The sequence below is a fragment of the Mus pahari genome, chromosome 15, assembly GCF_900095145.1.
Source record: "Mus pahari chromosome 15, PAHARI_EIJ_v1.1, whole genome shotgun sequence".
Lineage (NCBI taxonomy): Eukaryota > Metazoa > Chordata > Mammalia > Rodentia > Muridae > Mus > Mus pahari.
The window spans coordinates 5,950,506-5,973,423 of NC_034604.1; the positions used below are offsets into that span (position 1 = coordinate 5,950,506).

Sequence of the window (22,918 nt, forward strand, 5' to 3'; positions counted from 1 at the left end):
GAAGGAAGCAGTGAGGGGCTGAAGGAAGCAGTGAGGGGGTGAAGGAAGCAGTGAGGGGGTAAAGGAAACAGTGAGGGGGTGAAGGAAGCAGTGAGGGGCTGAAGGAAGCAGTGAGGGGCTGAAGGAAGCAGTGAGGGTCTGAAAGAAGCAGTGAGGGGGTGAAGGAAGCAGCAAGGGGCTGATGGAAGCAGTGAGGGGGTGAAGGATTCAGTGAGGAACTAGAGGATGCAGTGAGGGGCTGAAAGATGCAACAAGGGACTAAAGGTGACTGAAGGATGCAGCAAGAGACTGAAGGATGCAGTGAGGGGCTGAAGGATGCAGTGAGGGACTAGAGGGAAAAAGACTCGCCCACATTTCAGCTCAAAGAAAATATCCTATTTTTGGTCTTAACTGTTTCCTTCACCCCCTCTCTGCTTCCTTCAGCCCCTCGCTGCTTCCTTCACCCCCTCACTGCTTCCTTCACCCCCTCACTGCTTCTTTCACCCCCTCACTGCTTCCTTCACCCCTCAGTGTTTCCTTCAGCCCCTCACTGCATCCTCTAGTTCCTCACTGCATCCTTCAGCCCCTTACTGTGCATCCATCAGCCCTTTGCTGCATCCTTCTACTCCTTACCATATCCTTCAGTCCCTCGCTATGTCCTTTAGTTCTCAATGATTCCCTGAGCTCTTCAGTGTTCCCTTCACAGTTCTGGATATTAAACTCAGATCTTCATGCTTGTAGGGCAAGCATATGACCAACTGAGTTCTCTCTTCAGCCTTAGAAACTGTACTTTAATTTTACCTTTGGGATTTTCCCTAAGCTAATGATATGCAGTACAGTCCTTTTGGCAATGCTGGGCAGCAGCCCTCTCATCACAATGAAAACAATCAATATGGAGTACTGAGTTATAGGCACTTGTAAGCTGCTTGTAGGTGCTGGAAATTAAACTTGGTCTTCTGTAAGAATACTAAGTATTCTTAACTGCTGAACCATTTTTAGCTGCTTACTATATTTTTAAGCTATGATATTAGGTTGCTTCCTTCCGACTATATCTAAAATAGGATATATTAAACCTACAATACTTTTAACACATGATAAGTTTATTAGGGTATAGCCCTATTTGTTGTAATTAGAGGAATGTGTATTTGATCAGGGCTTCTGATCTTATCTTTAAAGTACTTGCTCTCTCTAGACCCTTCTCTTGTAGAAATCCAATGAGCAGCTCTTGGTCCCTGGGTGAGGAATCTTGTCATGTCTGAGTTCAGATGATTTGATGACTTCTGGTAGGAACTAATTTATTGTGACTGATAAGTCTCTTGTCACTACTGTGATTCTATATCTAGAATCTCTACAGCCTGTCGTCAGGCTGGGAATCATCTGTTAACCTCAGTTATCTTACAGAATGGGGAAGAATCTCATTGTAATTTCAAGAGCAATCTTGGGGTTCTGAGATGCTACAGTAGTTGTTGAGAGTATCTAAAGGGGACAGCTTGAGCTGTCCCTTATCTTAGCTTAGACAATTGGTTAATTCTGCCATTCATTCACCAACATTTTATTAAGCCCCTGGTTTTCAACAAGCATCATTATAAGCAATGGGGGTTTATTTATGTCTGTCCATCTATATAGAAAGTACAATGATAGCAGTGAACATATATGACCACATGTGTGTACACATGTAAGCAAGTGAAGATGATATCAGAGAAAAATGCCGAAATGAATGGGTATGATAGAATCTGGGTGGTCCAGGAATTGAAGTTAGCTAGGGTCTGGATCAGAAGCCATTATTAAGAAGGAAAAGCATTCTAGCCAATGCAGAGGGCCAATGATCCTCCTCAGAAAGCCCGGGGAGGTCTAGGAGCAGAAAGAAAGCCATTGTGATAGGGAATCTTAAGGGTAGAAAAGGGTGTTTCTAGTAGGGGTCAGGGCAATTGCATCCTGCCCCCATTCTGTGCTACTATGTCCCTGCCAAGGCTAACACTGTATGTTTTCTTCTACAGACGACTTTGCAGAGGAAGAGGAGGTCCAGTCCTTCGGTTACAAGAGGTTTGGTGAGTCCTGGCAAAACTTGGTTCCTTCCCCTCACTCAGTCTAGGATGCAGTAACAGACTTTTGCTGTGGTAACGTAATGAGACTTTGACACAAGTGAACAGTTGGGACTTTGAAGTCCAATTGTAGTTTGAAATTGAGCTTCTATGTGACAGATGGATGATTGTACAACTTTGAGGGTTTGTGGAAAAGAACTGCATCCAAGCAAAGAGAAGTGATGTGATGTTTATGTGTCTGCCGAATACAGACAACAGACAGCTCAGCTGCCAATACTTTGGGAATGGGAAATCTGTGACCAGAAAGGAGCAGAATACTAAGACAGTCCCTCTTCTGGTATTCACAAACCAGCTTTTCCTGTGCCTTGCCTATTCCTAGACTCATAAATTAGTATTCGATGAATGGGAGGGAAACTTCTTCCAGGAACCCAACTGAGTAAGAACACTGAGTCTAGGTACTGCTCCCCAAAAGGTATTAGCATCTGTACCCCTGGAAACTGAGGTTACATGGCAAAAAAGACAAGCCATGATTAAACTGAAGAGTGTGGGATGAAAAGGTTATTCTGGGTTACCCACTGGGCCCCTAATTGCCACAAGAAGGAGGCACAGGGAAACTTGATACCAGTCTGGTGTTTCTGACTGACTGAAGCAGAATTGGAAGGGTCCTGAAGTCAAGGAATTCTGGTAGCTTCTAGATTCTTAAGAAGGCAAGGGAGTGGGTTCTTCCTCTAGAGCTTCCAGAGGCAGAGCAGTCTATATTACCTCTTTATTTGAGCCAACTGAAGCTGACTTCAGACTGTAAGAGGAGAAAAGTGTCATGTTCGAGCCTCCCTGTTAGTAGGAGCCTGTTACAGCAGCCACAGAGAATTAGCACTTACCCTCTGTCTCCCCATTACTGTACTTGTCATCTCTGCTCTTGTATAATAAATAGAATGCAAGGTCAGAGCACAGTTAGTTAGTGCCAGATATCCATGCATAAGAACCAATTTTCATGCGCTCTTGGCTTTTAGTTACTTTTGGTGGGGCTAACACAGGCAAGTCCGTCTTGTTGGTATGATACATGATTTTGCCATGAGGGTTAAACTGCCCTCAAACTTATAATTCTCATGCTTCTGTATGCCAAGTGCTGAGTTTTCATACAAGTGCTACTATGGACAGCTTGACTTCATTTAGATTTGCCAGAACGTCAGGGGAAGAAATCTATGGTGTCTTAGTCAGAGTTTCTATTCCTGCACAAACATCATGACCAAGAAGCAAGTTGGGGAGGAAAGAGTTTATTCAGCTTAACATTTCCATACTGCTGTTGATCACCAAAGGATGCAAGACTGGAACTCAAGCAGGTCAGAAAGCAGGAGCTGATGCAGAGGCCATGGAGGGATGTTCTTTACTGGCTTGCCTCCACTGGCTTGCTCAGTCCACNAAGACTGCCAGCCCAGAGATAGCACCACCCACAAGGGGCCCTCCCCACTTGATCACTAATTGAGAAAATGCCTTACAGCTGAATCTCATGGAGGCATTTCCCCAACTGAAGCTCCTTTCTCTGTGATAACTCCAGCTGTGTCAAGTTGACACAAAGCTATCCAGTACATATGGTGTGTATGGTAACCTGTTCTAGGAGCCACAGTGAACTCTCGACTCTCCACCCACCCAGCTGCAGTACTTGATCTCCATTCTGATCCAGCTTTTCAGGGTCTCCAGTGGGGCTGAGAAACATCAGTAAAGCATTGCTGCTCCATCCACACACAGTTCAAGGGGATGAAGGAAACAGCTTGTTTTTGTGCCTTGGTCATAAGAAATAAAGAAAGATGAGTGGGGTGGGCGCGGGGGGGGGGGAATACAAAGAGATTCTAAATCTACTTCCTATTACTTGAAACATCCTGGCTGAACTTTGATTAAAGTTAACAGCCCCCAGCTGCTCTGGCTCCATAATTATTGTAGCTTTTTTTTTTTTTTCTCCAATCTGGAGCTAACATACTTACGTGTTTCTTTCTGAAAAAAGAAATAGGGCTTTAATATGAGAACACAGCCACACAAGGGCCATAATTCGCAATTCATGCCCTAGCAGAGCCGCCTGAACCCTGACCCTCCCCACCTCCTCCACATGGCAGCAGATTTCTGGTCCATACCATGTGTTGCTCTGATTTCCTTTAGGGTGAGTCACGAAGAAGGATAGTAGTAGAATTGAAGAGGAACCCAAGATTACAAAGGAACACAAAACACATGGACTAGGAAATATTGGAAAATAAATTTTGGTGTTACTATATGTTTTGGAATCAGTAGACATGTGAAGAACTGAAAGAGGTTTTGAGGTCTCTTGTAGTCCAGGCTGGCCTCAGAATTGCTATATAGCAGAATGCCTACTTGATCCCCAACCTCCCAAGTGCTGGGGTTACAGGTATGTGCCAGCCTGCCTGGCTGAGACAACATGGTGTAGTCATGCATGCCTGCAATTCTAACAGTTCCTAAAGTTAAGGCAGGAGGATCACAAGTTCACCTTAGTGAGACCTTGACTATGAATATAAAATCTTAAAAAGGTATAGACTTTTTAAGGTATTAAAGCCCTAGCAGCTAGCAGCATGAAGACCTGGGTTCATTCCCTAGTACTACAGAATAAAAACATTAAGCAATCACAAATTAAGGTTACAGAATTAAAAAGGTGACACAGAAAACATTCAGTTAATTTTATGACCACATTACTAGTTAGGAGGGTGGGAAGCTGGTGCAAAATAAAAATTAGCACATTTTGAAAAGAATTTTAGTTTATGGGGTTAAATTACACACTGGAATTGCCAACTGGTGACTCAGAGTCTCCTCATGTAATGAACTGAGAAATGTCCAAAGAGCATAAACAAAAAGAAGGAAGAGGGTAAATGGTACCAGACAGTACAGACAGAAAATTTGGGCAGAAGTTGAGCTGAGAAACCTTGAGGTTCCTGAGCCTGGAATGGTGGTACACACCCTTTATCCCAACACTTGGAAGGTAGAGGCAGGAGAATCAAGAGTTCAAGATCATCCTCAGCTGCATACTGAATTTCAGGCCAGCTCCATAAGACCCTATCTCAAAACAAACAAGCAAGCCAAAAGAAAAGATGATCCTGCTCCGGAGTTTTCGGGTTGTGATTCTAAAAAATAGGGAAGACTTCTTCCACAAGGCTGGAGTAGAAAACTGCCTTTAATTCCACAGATGTAGAAGGTGAGATGTGGGGACATTGAGTCCTTAGTCAAGTGAATGAGCTGGATCTGAGGTTAGAAAAGTCTGTTTTCTATCAGGCTAGTGCCTGGGGATAGGATCTTACATTAGGTTGAGGCAACATCTCATCCTCTGTGCCTGGGAAGAGCATCCTGCAGCCTAGGAACCCTAATGTGGGTCTAGCACCCCTATCCAGGCTTCCCACTGGGGAAGCCTGGGCATTATTAACGGGTTCTAGAACTCTGACCAAATTCTTAAAAAGGTAAATAGGTTTTCAGTTTAGTTCTTGAATGCAACAGAGCCATAGAGCTTATTTCCTTAGGCATTTGTAGGGGCGAACAGTCTCTTTGCAGTCAGTTGATGGAGCCTAAAAGGTGGAAGGTGTTTGCCTACATGTGGGGCAACCTGATGGGCCCTTCCCCTGGTGACACTCATTACTAGAAAACACTTGTTGACACTCGTGAGCCTCAGCATCCTACCCTTGTCCCATAAGCTGTTGACACCATCAAGGTAGAATAAGTCTGCCATGCAGGGCTTTGGTGCAGAGGGGTCCTGGTGCAAAGGTGCTGGGTAGGCACTGTGCTGTATTTCACACTTGTGAAGTTTGGCAGGTTTTGTACACAACTTCAGAACACCGAGTGTGAAACCTCATTCCTAAGAGCTGGGAGTGGTATGACCTGCCTCCAAATGTGGTTGCCGTGTTGACCTCCATTTCTGCAAAAAGAAGCTGGATACCATAGAGAGTTGTATTATTATCTTATTTTAGAGATGTCTTATTTATACAAATAAACTAAAAACAACTTGAATGGCATACAGATGAGCTTGGGGTTAGTTATTCTCAGATAATTACCAAGTAGGCATTTTAAAAGCTATTCATTCATAGTTACTCAGATTCAGCACAGATTTACAGTAAGGAAGAAAATTTTTGATCTTTGGTGATCTAGAATATACTGTATCATTTTTTTTTCTTGTACAGTTATCCCTTGTTCATTTAGAGACTCATTATTACATTTGTCTCAACTAGGTTTATTTTCTTTTTGTCTATATGTCAAAGTTGTTCTGTTCTGAAAGTTCTGAAACATGTTTAAAAATGATGACAGAGTGAAGCCGGACAATTTTACCCCTGATTGGTTAACGTAACAGAAGCCTCAACACGAGGAAACTTTGAAGAAATAAAGGAGCATTCTCAGGGTTTTGTATTTTTTAATTTTATTTGTAATTCATTTTTTATCCTCATATTCAATTCCCCACCCCTCCCCATCCATCCTCCAACTGCTCCACATCCCACACACACCTCACCCCCCCACCCCCATCTCTGAGTGGATGCCCCCATTCCCCACCCCACCTGACCTCTAAACTCCCTGGAGCCTCCAATCTCTTGAGGGTTAGGTGCATCATCTCTGAATGAACAGGAAGTCCTCTACTGTATGTGTGTTGGGGGCCTCATATCAGCTGGTGTGAGCTGTCTGTTTGGTGGTCCAGTGTTTGAAAGATCTCGGGGGTCCAGATTAATTAAGACTGTTTGTCCTCCTACAGAATCGCCCTTCTCTGCTTCTTTCAGCCTTCCCTAATTCAAGGACAGGGGTCAGCTGCTTCTGTCCATTGGTTGGGTGCAGATATGACTCTTTCAGCTGCCTGCTGGGTCTTCTAGAATGCAGTCATGCTAGGTCCCTTTTTGTGAGCACTCCATAGCCCCGGTAATAGTGTCAGGCCTTAGGATCTCCCCTTGAGCTGGATCCCACTTTGGGCCTTTTGCTGGACCTTCTTTTCCTCAGGCTCCTCTCCATTTCCATCCCTGTAATTCTTTCAGACAGAAACAATTATGGGTCAGTGGTGTGACTGTGGGATGGGAAACCCCTCCTTCACTTGCATTCTCAGGTTTTAATCAGGCTTGGGAGTCAGCATCTCTTGGCTTCACTCTGCAGAGCGAATTTGTGTAACTATGGTTACAAAGGACCTCTTCTGACCTCAAGTTTATAGATCTTTCTGCCTTAGTCTCTTATTTGCTGGGATTACAGAAATACCTTGTTGCAGAAATCCTCTCTGTTTTTATTTTCTCTATTTACTCTAATGACACCTTTTACTTATTTACCAGTCTCTACTTTCTTTCTTTTGTTTTGTTTGTTTTGTTTTTCCAGTCAGGGTATTTTGTATAGCCTTGGCTATCCTAGAACTAGCTCTGTAGACCAGATTGGTCTTGAACTCACAGTGATTGGTCTGCCTCAGCATCCCAAGTGCCACTACCTGACTACTTCCTTTAAAAAAAAAAAAAAAAGTCATGCTTTCCCTAAGAAAGAGCTAGAGATATAACTCAGTGGTCGAGAATTTGCCTAATCATTGGTTGCTATGCCCTAGGGTTCAGTTTCTAGCACCACCAAACAGTAATTAAAAGAAACAAAATAAACCTCTCTCCATGGCTCTGGAATCCCTCATTATCCCACTTAGTATCACCCTGGATGTCATAGATGCTCTCTGCCCCCCACAACCCATTTGGCACCTATCTGTGTTGGGGGATCAGTAGACCAACTTGGTCTCATCAGTTGCTTGCAGTGTTGTTTTTGGATGGTGGCTTGGTTTAGTATACATGTCCACGTTGGAATGATGAAGGGGCAAAAGCTACATGGTTCAGCTTATGAAGAGCAATGTTGCATGCAGCTTTTGCTACCTTGCTAAGCTCTGACCCCAGAGAATATTAGATCTGCGGATGAAAACCACAGACACACACATTGCTTAAATTCAACCTACTTTCTTGGCAGTGACTGCTGGGCACCTCCAATCTACCCCAGCTAGTGTACCCTTCCCAGTCGTCTTAGCTTATCACCTCTCAACCCACCCTAGCTTCAGTTGCTCAGCCACCTTCAGTCCCAGCTCAACACCCCAAGATCTCACATGACTGGTTGGCTTTTCTTCCTCCAAAGCTCGTCGAAAACTCCTTTCCTCTCTCTCCTGCATCTGCTAGCTTGCCTGTGAGGCCCTGGAAGTCCTACCTATTCCACCTGGCATCTTTACTGATGGATCAAGAAACAGCTGGGGAACAGGACCTTAGCATCAGAACCAACCCCTACAGAGCAAGGGCAAATTTAAGGGTTATAGTGAGTAACTGTGGGCAGCTGAAAACATTTGCTGTTTGTGTTTAACAAACCAAACTTGGACAAAACTGCTTGGGGCAGGGGAGTGGGGGTTTGGGGGGAATGTTATTAATATGAAAAATATCTGAAATAATAGCAAATTAAAAGGAAATGTAGCTAACTATGAAGAACAAGAGGGTTGGTAAAACGTGAGTGAAAATAGTCCAAAGAAACTGATGTGTTTCAATGGCAGGTTGAGTCTCATCAACACACTAGGCTGAGGCAGTTCCACGTGGAAGAGGGGTTATTGGGAGGGAGAGATAAGGTGGCAGAAAAAAGTGAAGAAGGAGAGGGGGAGAGAGGGAGGGGGGAGAGGGAGGAAGGGAGGGAGGAAGGGAGGGGTGTTCCCTTATTTATATGAAAAATGACATAACACAGGTAAAGGTGGAAAGTGAGCCAAGTGTATTCTGGGAACATGGTAGCTGTCGTCTTGACAACAGGTCTGTAGGCCGAGATGTAGCCTGTGTGATAGCATAGGTTTGGGAGGTCCTGATGCCAACAGGAACCACTGAAAAATGCTCAGAAGTTACAGGCTTATAGTCTAGAAGAGGGGTACAATTGAAGGCAGTATGAAGAATGTCCTTGAATCATTTTGTTTATCCACAACTTAATGGGTGTCTCAGAGTTATGGTTTCAAATGGGCCTGGCTTTTCCTTCCCCTTGAAAAATAATTATGAGCCAGGTGATGGCATACACCTTTAATCCCAGCACTCAGGAGGCAGAGGCAGAGAGGCAGAGGCAAGCACTCTGTGAGTTCAAGGCCATGCTGGTGGACTACAGAGCTAGTTCCAGGACAGCCAGGGCTACACAGAGAAACCCATCTCAAAAAACAAACAAACAAAACAAAGTTTAAAAAAGAAAAAGAATTATGGGTTCAACTATTATTATTATTATTATTATTATTATTTGTATTTTAAGAGCTGAGGTCTTTGCTATATTGCCCAGCCTAACTTTTGAACTCCTAGGTTTTAAACTTACAGACTCAGCCTTTAAGTGTAGCCAGGGCTATAGCTGTGTGTCATCCACCTATAGGTGCGTCATCCACACCTCTCAGCAAGATCTTTTAACAGGCTACCTCACACAGTACATAGCAGTCCAAGCTGCCTGAGAAGAAGGTGTTCCCTCCTTTGAGGCCATCCTGTAAAGGGATAAACTTCAACTTTGAGCTGCTTTTAGGAGGCTTATAGAAGCAAAACGTCAGGTTTGTTCCATCTCTCTATTTGAGGATAGAGTCTTGCTATAGGCCTCAAACTTGTGATCCTCTTGTCCCAAACTCTACAGTGCTGGATTTGCAAGTGTATGTGTCTGCCACATCTGACTTCAGATACTGAGAAAGCAAGGGTTGGACACATGTCTCAACAGTTCCTCTTGCAGTGGGTCAGGGTTGGGATCCTAACACTCAAACAGTTGCTCTCAACCAGGGACCTACCTTCTTCTGGCCTTTCTGGGCACTGCATGCATATGGTGCACAGACATGCATTCAGGCAAGACCCTGTTACATAAAATAAATAACTCTTTACAAGTAAGTAAATAAAAGCATAGAGGACCACTTAGACTTCTGGAAGATCACCACAAAATTATGCTGGAAAGAAATATTAATTGTAAGCCCTGGTAAATTTCCACTTTTACTGCAAAAAACCCATGGTCTCTCTCTTCCTCTTTGTGTGTATGCATGTGTCTGGGTGTCTCTGTGTGTGTCCTGGTGTATGTGTGTGTGTGTGTGTGTGTGTGTGTGTGTGTGTGTGTGCATGTCAGGGTGTCTATGTCTAAATGTGTCTGGGAGAGATGTATGTGTGTCTGGGTATCTCTCTGTGTGTGTATGTGTGTCTGGGAGTTTATGTATGTCTGTGTGTGTTTATGTATGTCTGCGCATATGTCTGAGTATGTGTCTGGGGATTGACTCTAAGCTCTCTCTTGTACTAAGTCCTGCCTGCCATCAGCCACACTCCCAGTTCAATGCAGACAGCATTTCCCGATTTTGCCAAGAAGACACTGAGCTGTCTTTGTAAAGTTGCTCAAAATGAACACTTCTCCTCCTTTGGCTATTTGAGCTGTTTTTTCTCATCTGGGATTCTTCCTAGAAGCTTGGATTCCGTTTTGAATTTGTAAAGAATGTTGTGTGTCATGTGCCCCCCTTGGCCTACCCCACCCCCACTCCTTGGGAAGACTGACACCTGGAGTGTTTAGCTGGGCACTAATGGGAATGTCAGGAATCCAGGAATGTCCTCATTTCCTGTGGGGAGCATCTAATTGAGCCCAGCATGAGGCTGTCCTTTAAGCTGTACCTTTCTGTACCTAAACATCTCTGAGTAGAGACAGCTCAAGAAAAAAGGCTAAGCCGGCGGGAGACAAGAGCAGGGGACAGGGTTCAGGGTTTGACTTGGTGCCCTTTGAAGGGCTGCTTTGAAATGTTCAAAGCCTTTTGCAACACTTAGTGGGAGGGGTTATTGATTCATATTCCTGATTTTTATAAGAATTTGGTGTTAGATGGCATGTGGAGAGATGGACACCAAATGGTTCTCAGGCAAAATTCTCCTGGAAGGGGGTGGTTCATCTCACCCATTTTGCTCCCAAGCAGGCAAGTGGGGTTCCTAAAACTAAAGGGAAGTTTCCTGACTGTTGCCTGTTTTCAAATAATTTAGGGGAGATTTCATCTGTTTTGTACCATTAATGGTATTCACAGCCTCATGTGCCATCCCCCACCCCCACAGCCCATCCCCCCCACTCCCTCCACCCTTGCAGAGGATTCAGTGGTCGGGTTAGCTCCCTGCCTAGCCTTTTCTTTTACAAGTAAATGCTAGTCACTGCATTTCCATGTGAAAGACATGTTAAGACATAGATTTTCTTTTTCTTTTCTGTCTTTCTTTTTTAACCATTTTCATATTAAAGGGCTACATAGCTTTTCTACAATATCTTTTGTGTGCTCAGCAATTTCAACTTTTTCATTCATTTAATTTTCTCCAGTATTATCCAAGAGAGAGACCCAGGGATTTATAAATGAGGAACTGAAGCTCATGGGTTAAGTGATTCCGAGGGGCCCAGGTTGTAGCTCAGCACTAGGGTGTGGGAAACTCAGCATGAGAGCCCCCCCCAGCTCAATTTCTAGTACAAAGAATCCCAAAAGGAGAGGGAGCATCTGACTTCAAAGACCCATGTTCCTTCATGGAGCACCCCAAGATTCTGGGGGTGAGTAATAATGATATGGGCAGGTGGGCTCCCCCACCCTTTACCCCTGGCTTTACTTGTGGTATTCTCTGTCATCGTCTGTGGAGGGATGGGCCCTAAGATTTCCAACCACTCTCAGGCCTCACACCCCAACCCCAGTTTTTGTTCACTGATGAATCCCAGGGAAGCGTGGAAGAAGAGGGGGAATAATTGTTTTTCCAACAATTAAGTTGACGTCAAACACGGTTTTGTTTTTATTTTGGGAAGTATTACTGGGAAAACATCTTCTCAGTTGTTTTTCTACCAAAAGAGCATGAGGATATTAGGTTGTTTCCAGCAACTGGTTGTGGAGTGCAGGGTGGGAAAGAGTTATTTGGTAGGTAGTGACTCTAAGCACATGGAACCAGATGAGCCCTGAAACTTCCCTTAAAGGGTTTGGGCTGCTTGTCCTGAGGAGAGAACCACCTTGGGCTGTAGACGTAGCCTTCAGTGAAGTTATGAACTAGAGTGACTCTTTCTCTATCACTGTGCCTGCCTCTGGTGTCCTTGGGGTCAGGAGGCCAGACTTTAGAGCAGATCACCCTTTTTATGCCAGCTTTGCCCCTTACCTGCAAGTCATCATCTGCTCTCTGCCTTACTTTGTTCATCTGTGAAATGGAAATGACAGGAGTACCTCATGCGGCCAGCATGATAATGAGAAAACCTACCCACGATACATGGGATAGATCTGCAGTAAACTGTGGCTGTACAGAAAGCTGTCACTGTTCTGAGCACTCTTGCCTGGTGCTTTGATCCTTGCTTCACATATATTTGTATTTCTTCCTTCCAACCAAGCCGCACTGTCCTACCCCAGCATTCTCTACCCTGCATTATGGCCATGGTTTGTTGATATAGTATTAAAGATGTTTGCTTCACAGCGGGGTCTTTTTAATTTAATATTTTCAATTTAAAGGCTTGGTGGAGACAAAATATTGTGAAACTGATCTCTCTCCCTGAGTCGTCATGCAGTGCTTTTGAAGGAAGGGAGTGTGCTAAGAGATCTGAGCAGCTTCCGTGGGGCCTTGGAATAGCATCTTGGCTAAGACTTAACATAGAAGATGGTGCCAGACGGCCTGCAGTTTCTAGATTACCAGAAGGCAGCAGGCTAGCCTTGAATGAGATAGAGCCTTGAATGAGATAGCCCCTCTGCTGACTGTGGCATCTGTGGTGATGCTTAGAGCGGTGTTTTGTGTTAGAAAGAGCTGTGGCAGTGGTCACAAGGTCACTGTAATAGTGCTAGTGGCCACCGAGAAGTCACTGTTTCTGTGCCACCTTGTGGAGAGCAGAGGAGTTCTCCTGGAAAGGGCTAAGGATGCTTCCTTTAGCTGTTCCACTGCTCTGTAGAGCAGTGAACTCAAGTATGAGCAATGGCTTAGTTGTGCTTAGCTTGACTCTTAGTGACTAATCTGTGATAGAGGGATTAAAATCCTCTGGCCACTATTAGTTATAACTGTAACACATAATATGATCACCATATTTAGAATTTAATGCCACACCATGCAATGATCAGTATAGAACAGTTTCATTATAAACAAGTACTTTATAATTTTTTATATTTGTAAAATTATCTTTATCTTTGAGACTAGGTTTCACGTGGTGTAGGATAGCCTAGGCTAGCTTTTAGCCCAAGGTAGCTGAAAATGGCCTTGAATTCTTGATTCTCTTGCCTCTATTTCCTTAGTATTGAGGTGACAGAGGCGTACCATGCCCAGCAAAAGATCATGTTTTATACAGTGCACTTAAAAATTCACTTTATTCACAAAATCGTTATGAATTGGCTTGGAAATTGTAATTGTTCTAGAAATGGTGCTAGAAAGTGTCAAACTCTCAAAACAGAAGTGTTGTATTAGAAGGTAAACCCTCAGAGCACACGCCTTGCATTAGTGTGTAAGAAGAGAATGCCTTAAACAAGGACCAGGTGATGGAGGAACAAAACATTGAATCGGCGTCATTTTGTTTTCAGGAGCTTAATATTGTCTGCTCTTTTAAGCAGATTTTTAGAGGTGTGTGTGTGTGTGTGTGTGTGTGTGTGTGTGTGTGTGTGTGTGTGAGAGAGAGAGAGAGAGAGAGAGAGAGAGAGAGAGAGAGGAGGAACTAAAAGAGAAAGTCGTAAGTATCAGTGNTAAACAAGGACCAGGTGATGGAGGAACAAAACATTGAATCGGCGTCATTTTGTTTTCAGGAGCTTAATATTGTCTGCTCTTTTAAGCAGATTTTTCAAGGTGTGTGTGAGACAGAGACAGACACAGAGAGAGAGAGAGAGAGAGAGAGAGAGAGAGAGAGAGAGAGAGAGAGAGAGAGAGAGAAGAGGAACTAAAAGAGAAAGTCGTAAGTATCAGTGGCTGCAGTTCTTGCCACATGAACTATTGTGAAACTGTTCTCTTCTGAGTCATTACTTTCTGCTCCTACCAACGCTTCATTTTTATCCTTTTATAGTTTTGCATGCTGGCATTTGGCCCTGGTTGATACAAGCTTCTCGTTTTTACTTGAATAGTTATTTTTCATGAGTCACTTTTGGTGGGAAGAGCAATTCTTCCGTGTGCTGTACAGGGTGAAAGATTGTGGACTTGTCAGGGAGCTGAGAGAGGTTGTAAGGTCTGTAGACGTTCTAATAGAGCCCTGGCTACTTCGGTGCCTGCAGAGACTCGGGATGTTTTATAGTCTCTAATATTTGAGATGATCGTTCTAAGCTGTCCTCTTCATTCAAAACATGTTTTATTTGTATTGACTTTTATTTCTGGTGAGATTGCTCAGTGGTTAAAGGCACTTACTTGACAGCCAGCCTGGTGACCTGAGTTTGATCCCTAGGATCTAACATGGTGGAGATACAGAGAATCCACAAAATCTCCACATGGATGCCATATCATGTACTCCCCACAAACACAAAGAATGGTCTAATTTTTTTAACTTAAAAATGAATGTCTTTTGAGGGAGAGTGAAGTGAGGGCTTTGGGCACACCAAGCACACTCTACTGCTGGGCTACACCGGCAGCTTCCATAGCATCAGGGTCAACATAACTACTGTGGTTTGAAGACTAGTGGAAACATTATTGATGAATACGAATCTGAAGTAAAGAGGTGGAGAGAAAGCAAGGGAGAGGATGGGGACATTAACTCTAGTAAATTTCCCAAACAGGACAAAAGGAGAAATATTGAAACTTTGGGAACAACACCAGTAACCAATAAGTCCACTGGGCCTCATATATCTCATATCTGCAAGTTCTGGGCCCCAGTTCAACCAGAATGGATAGAAAAAAATGTTGTGGAAAAAAATAACATCTGTTCTGATCTCATATAGATGGGCCGTTCTCTAAACCTTTACGAGCACTTATCTCATAGTAGATATCACAAATGATCACATAGTAGGGATGGTTCATACTGTGAGGAAGGGTTGTAATTCAAACACTTTCCGGTTTTGTATGAGTGACTTGAGCATCTGTAGACTTTGTATCTTCAGGGTGCCACAGAACCTATGCCCTCCTGTGATCATGGAAGAGCAACCAACCTGTTTTCAAGGGAAAATAAACTGGGGTATGTACATGAAAGGGAAACACACTCACACCGTTCTCCTGGCCAACATCATATGATAACATGGAATGCTGCACTTATTAGCGACCAGTCGTGTACGAGGTGCTGTGTGGAGTTCAGAATAGTAAATAGTAAATTCTGAAAAATAGTCCAAACAAGTTCAGAGAACCTGGGTTATTCACATGAAATAAGTTAGTTTGTTAGTAGAGTTCTGGAGTGAAGGTGAATTCAGATAAGAGGAAATCAGAAAAGGGAAAGGAGAGGCTACAGTAGCCCAGCTGTTGGTTAAGGCCACAGAGGCAGGAGTTAGCTTGGGAGACATGCAGGGGTGAAGCCAAAGACTCCAAGTAGGGGCCAGTGTGGGAACCCAGAAAATGGATGAAAAGATTTTGATTCCATTACATCCAATAAGATGACTGATCTCTGAAAGGATTTTTAGGGAATAGTCTGTGGCAGCAGATGTGGGGTGACTACTATCCAGAAATGGGAATACCAGTGGGTAGAAATGGGAGCTGATGGGCAGAGAACACGGTATGAATGGGTGAATAAGCTGATGATGGACATGTGAAGACAGGAACGAAAAGAGAGAGACGAAAGACGTTACTTGCAGGGTCTGTTACTATGTGACTCTGTGATGTCCATGTCATCAACTCCCTGGTAACTGATAACATTTGTCCTCTAAGACCCTAGGCCAGTAGTAGAGAGCTCATGAAACAGAATTCCCTGCCCTGCAAAATGAGCTATGTGCAGTCCCTGTTGGCAATATTCAGTGGTGTATAGCATCCACCCTTCACTTCGTTGAGGTGATTATTCTCCCACATGTAGTTTATTTCTTGATTTTAATGTACATCTTTTGGTCTGGTCAATTGTTGCTACATATATCTTTAATGCAGTAATTTATAGCAAGGTACATATGAGAAATATTTTTCATTTACTATTTGATCATGCTAGAGACCTTACATATACTAAACCATGTATTGTACCTCTGAGCAACACCCCAAGCACCCACTTCCAACTAAGCTGCTGAAATAAATTGCTCTGTGGAACAGCCTACCCTGAAGGCTGCTTTGAAGTAAAGGAGACTTGCTAGCCAGTTAAGATGGCAGGAACAAAGAAGTCCTTTAGGTTTGAGCCTGGCCCTTCAGGCCTTGGACCTTTCCCTCATTTCCCCCACCCACCCCTCCCTCCTGAGAGACAGCTACCAGAAGATTTGGCTCTTTGATTGTTGCTCCTGAGGAGGCTTCATCTGAGGAAGTCAGCATAGGTAGGGAGAAATTAAGAGGGAGTTGGGTTCCCTTGCTTTGCTTTGTCTTCTACTATCAATGCAGCATGCAGGTCTCAAGATCTAAATAGTCATCTGTCACATGGCCAACCTCATAGTCCCAGAAGCCTGAACATATAAAGTATTGTAGGGGCTCAGATGGCAGTGCGAATCTTCGTCATTTTATAACTTTGCCATTCAGTCCCTTCCTTCCAGTCTATTCAGATTTATTCAGTCACTCATATAAGCAATTCAGAATATTTTTATGACTCTAGCAACACCTCCACCCTTCCCAGTTTCCCTTCAGTTCCTTTAATCCTCACTCTTCGGAACCACTAAACTGATTTCTGACTGAATGAATTTGCCTGTCTGGGCATTTTTCATAGACATGCAAGCATAGAATTGGTTGTCTCTGTGTCCAATTAACTTCACTGAGTTTGTTTCTTTAAGGTTTATTCATGTTGTAGTATGTATGACGACTTCATTTTTTATTACTAAATAATATTCTATGGTGTAGTTATACCATGTTTCATTAATTATCATCTGAGAACCACATGGATTTTGTTCCTCTTGACTGTTACTGTTATTTGTATATATGTTTTTGTGTGAACATGTTTTCATTTCTCTTGGGTAGGTACTTTAGAATGGAGCTTCTATGCTGTATAATTGTATTTACACTTGAGGAAATTCCAAAATATTTCTGAGAGGGCACAATGCTTTGTTTTTAAATTGTGTGACCCATTCTTTTTACACCAAAAGGGGTGGGGAATAGGTCTAACTTGTTTTGTTACAGTACAGAAATTATGTAAGTTAACTAAAACAGAGCTACAATGGAAGCTTTTATTTGGTGTGTGTGTGTGTGTGTGTGTGTGTGTGTGTGTGTGTGTGTGTGTAAATATCCACAAAATTCAAAAGAGGGCATTGGAGCCCTTGGAGTTAAGAGTTATAAACAGTTGTGAGCTATCCAACATGGGAACTGAACTCTGGTCCTCTAGACAAGCAGTAAGTACTCATAACAACTTGAGCCGTGTCTCTAACCCCAGCACCTCTATTTTGAGCTACTAGAAGAGGAAAAAAAAAGTTAGTTAATGTAATTATCTTTGGGCAACCTCAAGATAATTGTCAGGGTTTTTTGTTAGTTTTGTTTTGTTGGTTGTTTGCTATCACTGAAGAAAGGCCAGGAATCTTTGTTCCCTGAGTGAGAATCAAAGTAAAGCTAGTACTTGGGGGGGGGGCTAGAGAGATGGCTTAGCAGTTGTTTGGTTAAGATCATCAGCTGCTCTTATAGAGGTCATGGGTTCAACTCCTTGCACCTAATATGATGGCTCACCACTGCCTATTATGGGATCTGATATCCTCTTCTGGTGTGCAGACACATACATAGAAAAATCACCATACTCATAAAAAAATAATAAGTTATTCTTGGAGGGGGGGATTAACCTTAAAAAGGAAAAAGGACTGCTAATTGGCTGTAGAGTGGTGTCTTGGTAGACTCCGAACCCTTCACAACATCCACTCACCACCTGATGCCCTAGCCAGGGTTTCATTTGCAGTGAAAAACACCATGACTGTAAACAACTTAGGGAGGAAAGGGTTTATTCTGCCATAACTCTCTATCACAGTCATCATAAAGGGAGGCTAGGGCAGGAACTCAAGGCAGGAATCAGGAGGCAGGAACTGATGCTGAGGTTATGGGAGGATGCTGCTTGCTAGCTTACTCCTTATGCCTTGCACAGTATGCTTTCTTACAGCAACCAGCACCAGGGTGGCACTGCCACAGTGAGCAGACTCGTTCCACATCAATTAGGAAAATGCACCGCAGCTTGCCTACAAGTCAGTCTTACAATGTCATTTTTCTCAGTTGGGGTTCCCTCTTCCAAAATTACTCTAGCTTTTGTCAAGAAGACATAAAACTAGCCAGTAGACCTGCCAAACAGGGTAAGACGTTTCACCAAATAGAAACGTGCCTATCAAGATGCCAAGTTAAGGTCCTGTGCTGGTTGAATACAGTGTTCATGGGTTCTTTTCCCCTAGTATCCTATATTTCTATTACTGTAAAGCTGTCTGTGGAACCATCCCCTCTCTGTGGCATAACTCAGGAAGTAACAATGAACCCAAAAGAAAGTGAGGGAGCATGTATGGGCAAGAACTGAGGAGACCGCGGGGGCCTTGTTCTGCACGCCATTCTTTAGCCAGTGTGTGAAGACTGCCTGATTCCAGGCAGGGTTGACCCTGGGTAGATTACCACACTTACCATGGAGGGTCTGTATTTGGGTTGTGAAAAAATAGGGCAACAGTATTTCTTACTTGGCAGTGGTCCATTGTACGATTCATGCTATGAGCTGGTGTATTTAATCCTAAGTAGCCTGACACAAGGCTTTCACTAGTGGTTGCTTGATTCAAAACAGAGCAGACCCATTCTTTGGCAATATCCCCAAGTAACATAATTTAGCTTGACTCACGATCTTATGATGGATACATTCCTGAATTCTGTTTAGTTGGGAAGACAAACCTCTTCCTCTTGGCTGGGACTTCATCACTGATACATAAATTTAAACCTGGGGTTGGACCTAAGCGGGACTCTCAAGATGAAACGGAGCCCATGAAACCCTAGACATATAGTAAATGAAGAATCTGGGTCTCTCTGGTGGCTTATCCAAGTTACCACAACAGAAGAAAACAAAAGTAGAAACGAGGCAGCCAAGATTTTTACTCATAGGTGACAGCAAAGGGACTTCATGTGCATGTAAAGGACATCTCCTGTAAAAAGCATCTTTTCCAGCTCACTGATGCTGCAGCACTGTGCTTACAGTTCAGTCCTAATTGCAGTCTTTTTCTTCTTTCTCTAGTTGGGTTCATAAGAATTTGGCAAGCTAACCGGTATTTTATGTCATTTGCTTATTTTAAAGGAGGAGCAGGGATGTCTCCCTGGTGAGTCCCTAGAGGTCATTGTGTACTAGAAATGGCATAGCTGAGATACAGGGCAATCTTAATAAACTAATGCATGTGAAAATGTGTTACCACCATTAGGAGCGATGGTACACCTTTAGGAAGACGGCGTTTCTATTTCTTTCTCGATTCCACTCAGACCTTAGGGTTTAGACACATGGGAAAGGCAGGAAATTCTATCTACCCTTGACTCTGTGTCCCTTATAGAAGCTTCTGCAAGAAAGTTAGATAATAACATTCTAGCATGCAGAGGACTTATTTGCTATCTTTGATGTGCTGAGATCTAGGCCCTAGTGGAGTTTTGAGAAAAATGGCCCTGTTGTAGTCTTCTTCCCTTTTTTTTCTTTATTTCTTTTCTTTTTTGTATTATAGTAAAAGACTTGAGGATGGGTGTCTTATACAGAAAGAGATTAATGTTGTGCATAGTTCTCTAAGTCTGAAGTTGATAGTTTTCTTGCTTGTACATGCATATGCCTGCCCCTTCTGATCTTCTTAAAACCTCCAGGAGTCAGTACTATCCTGCCCTGCTCTTGCCCCCTGCTGTGAGATTAACTACCTCTAAACAGCTCCTAGGACACTCTAATCACCAGTCAGATGATTTCTTCCATCATCATACCTCATCATGGGGAGTCTCTTTCTATACAGGAATTCTAAGAGAGATACTTTGACCATATATAAACATTTTGCAAATTGCATCCCACCTGTGCTTTCCCTTTCCCTCCTTCAAGCTCTCTTAGTAAGGAAAGCTGTCTGGTTTTACATATAAATCTATCCATGAGAGAATGCCAGGTTCTGTGCATGCTGACTCTTACAAGTGGCCATGTTTGCACATGGAGGACTTGCAATGGGGCAATATTAACTTCATAGGATACAGGACAAATGCCTTGTCAGCTTTATAGCAGGCTGACTGACAGAGAAAGCCTGTTGGCACCTTTCAGATACTTTTTGTTTGGTTGGTTTTGATATATAGGGTCTTACATAGTACAAGCAGGCTTCAACCTTACTATGGAGCTCAGTCTGGAATTACAGGCTTATGCCCCCACTCACAGCTTGGGATCCTTCTAATACTAAGACCAAGAGAGGTTTTTCTACCCACACAGAAGACCTACTCTGTCCTGAATCAGTCAGAATACCTCCTTAGAGTGCAGAAAATCACCAAGTATGGTGGTGAACAGTGTGGAAACTGAGGTTACTTCATCTTGGGGTATGACCAGATGGACAAACTTGTGAAACAGAGGGCACCCAAGATGAAAGGCTTTCAGTGGGTGGACGTGTCCAGCAAAGGCAATTGCTCTTTGTTTGTCATCATTGGTTCTTAGGGCCTGGGCTAGTGCTAATTCACCCCAGTGAAGGCCAGTCTCAGGAAAGTTGTGTATACTGCTGGAATAGTGGGCCCCATGCCTGTGGCAGGAGAGAAGGCTTGCCCATCATTCCTGGCAGCCATCTATCACTTCTGCCTCCTCAGCCCACCCAAGCTCATTGGAGAAAAAAAATTCTTCACAATTACCAGAAGCCCAGGCCTATTCCTACAGGAGGCTTATTCAGTAGCAGCAGACAAGATCATACTTTGACTAACAGGAGACATGGAACATCCTAAATTAGCTGATCGAGGTAAACTGAGAGCTTTCTTAAATTAAAATTACTCAGTTGATAGAGAAAATAGTAAAATGACTGCAGATAGGAACACAAAGATCATCAGCAAGCTTAATGGGTTTCTCTTTCGAAGGTTTGGGCTTGGGGCTATTCTAAACTTAGGTCCTTCCATGGGCCCGAAGTTTTCTATGGCTGGGCCTACTGATCCCTCTACCACAAAGAAAACACAATGCCTCTAGCAAACTACAGCTTTATGTAGAACTAGGCGTATTTATGTGACTCAGTCAAAAGAATTTAAAAATCTCCAATTTTGTGAACTTGCTGTAACTAGAGAAAAAAAGATCCATATCCTGCCAATGAGATATGCCATCCCCTATATCTGGAACAGTCAAGGATGCAGTCTTTATTGGCAGTGATGTTCAGCAATGCTCACTGAAGAAGGCTTGGTCCTGTTCAATGACAGAGAGAATACGGTGGCTATCATGAAGTAGGAGCCAGCTGAGAATCCCCTTAATGGAGAGTCTAAGAGGTGCCATTCATACCTCATTTTAAGTTAGCAAGAATGGGGTCCTGGTGGACACGTTTCTAGTCCTTTCCTTATAAGATAGGGAACTCTTTAAAAAAAATTTTTTTTTGTATTTCTCTCAAATCCTGTGTGTGAGTGTGTGTTTATGTGTGTGTGTGTGTGTGTTACATACACAAATACATGTGCACAGGAAACCCTGGAGGCCAGAAGAGGGCAACAGATTACTTAATTCTTTGGAGCTGGAATGAGAGGTAGTTGAGCCACCTAGTGCAGTGTGGGTGCTGGGAACTAAACTCAGTTCTTTTCAAGTATAGCACATGCTCTCAACCACCAAGCCATCTCTTCTGCCCTTTCTATCCCTTTTCTTATAAAGGACTCTAATTAACACAGTTGTGGTCCATTTTCTACCCAAGTTTGCCTTGCGTAGATACTGTACTCTTCTTCCTCTGCCCCAACATGTGACAGGACATTCTTCAAGGCAGGGCTACAAACATCTGCAGCCTAGGAATCAGCGAGTTCCCCAGGGAGGGTGTTAAATCCAGAGTCTGCTGATCTGTTTCCTGTCTTTGTTATGGTTTCTTCACCGTAACTGGATATCCTTCCAAGCTCCAGCAAGCTGGTACTGTGTGCAGCTGTGTCAGCAGGCCAAGGACTGCTGGCTTTGGAGGCCACATTCCCATTTACATAGCCAGCTTCCAGAACTCCAGCATACCTATTTGTTTACAGGGTAAGCTGCTCCCTGTCTGCAGATCTGTAGGCCTCTCCGTGTCATTCACAAGGTTCTGGGTAATCTAATTAAGATGAAATAAGAGGGAGAGTGGTTACCTAGCTGCACAGGACTCTGCCAAGGCAAAACCTCACAGGAATGCAAAAAAATCACCATCCTAACAAATAGCTATGAAAACACTTCAGGAAAGCAGCGAACTCTCTAAGACTTTGAAGCTGGGAAGCCCTAGCTGAAGCTGTGGAGCTAGGGAATGTGGGTATGTGGCTGTGCCTGTCTAGCTTTGTCCTACCACTTGTATAGTACTTTTGCTCTGAGGACAGTCCTCCAAACAGCTTTTGATTCACATGTGCTATATCTCCCCAGATGCAGAGCAGCAAGGTGTCCCTGTTGCCAGAGGTCCACAACTTAGCACACTGCTGTTTGTTGGAGGAGAAAATGCACTTTTTGGAAACCTTGCAAATGACATTGACTATTCACAGAAATAGCATCAGCTGCCAGTGGGTTTCCAGTAAGCTTTTTAGAGTGTTTAACCCAAAGTGGGTTTGTGAATTTCTTACACAGAGGTGTTGAAGAGGCTCCATAGAGAGTAAAGAACAAGCTGTTGCTAACTCTGAAGTCACTCTTGTGGACCTGGCACAGGAGAGAGAGCCTACCAAGTGTGTGCTTCTCTTGAGGGTGATACAGGGCTTGATACAGGGCTTTTCTTTCCCTGCATCAAGCGGTTTATCTATGTAGCCCTTGATTTATGACCTCAAGTCTCTCTCATGATTGGTCCCAACTCCTTGGTGCTT

At 43.4% G+C, this 22,918-nt stretch overlaps 1 protein-coding gene across 1 annotated transcript in view; it reads left to right on the top strand.

Annotated features, from left to right (window-relative positions):
- The window catches only part of Colec12 (collectin subfamily member 12), a 167,428-nt gene that overhangs the window by 13,396 nt on the left and 131,114 nt on the right, over positions 1-22,918 (top strand). The window contains exon 2 of the mRNA XM_021214468.2: positions 1,977-2,027. Within this exon, the coding sequence (XP_021070127.1) occupies positions 1,977-2,027 (51 nt within the window). The remainder of the gene's footprint in view (positions 1-1,976; positions 2,028-22,918) is intronic.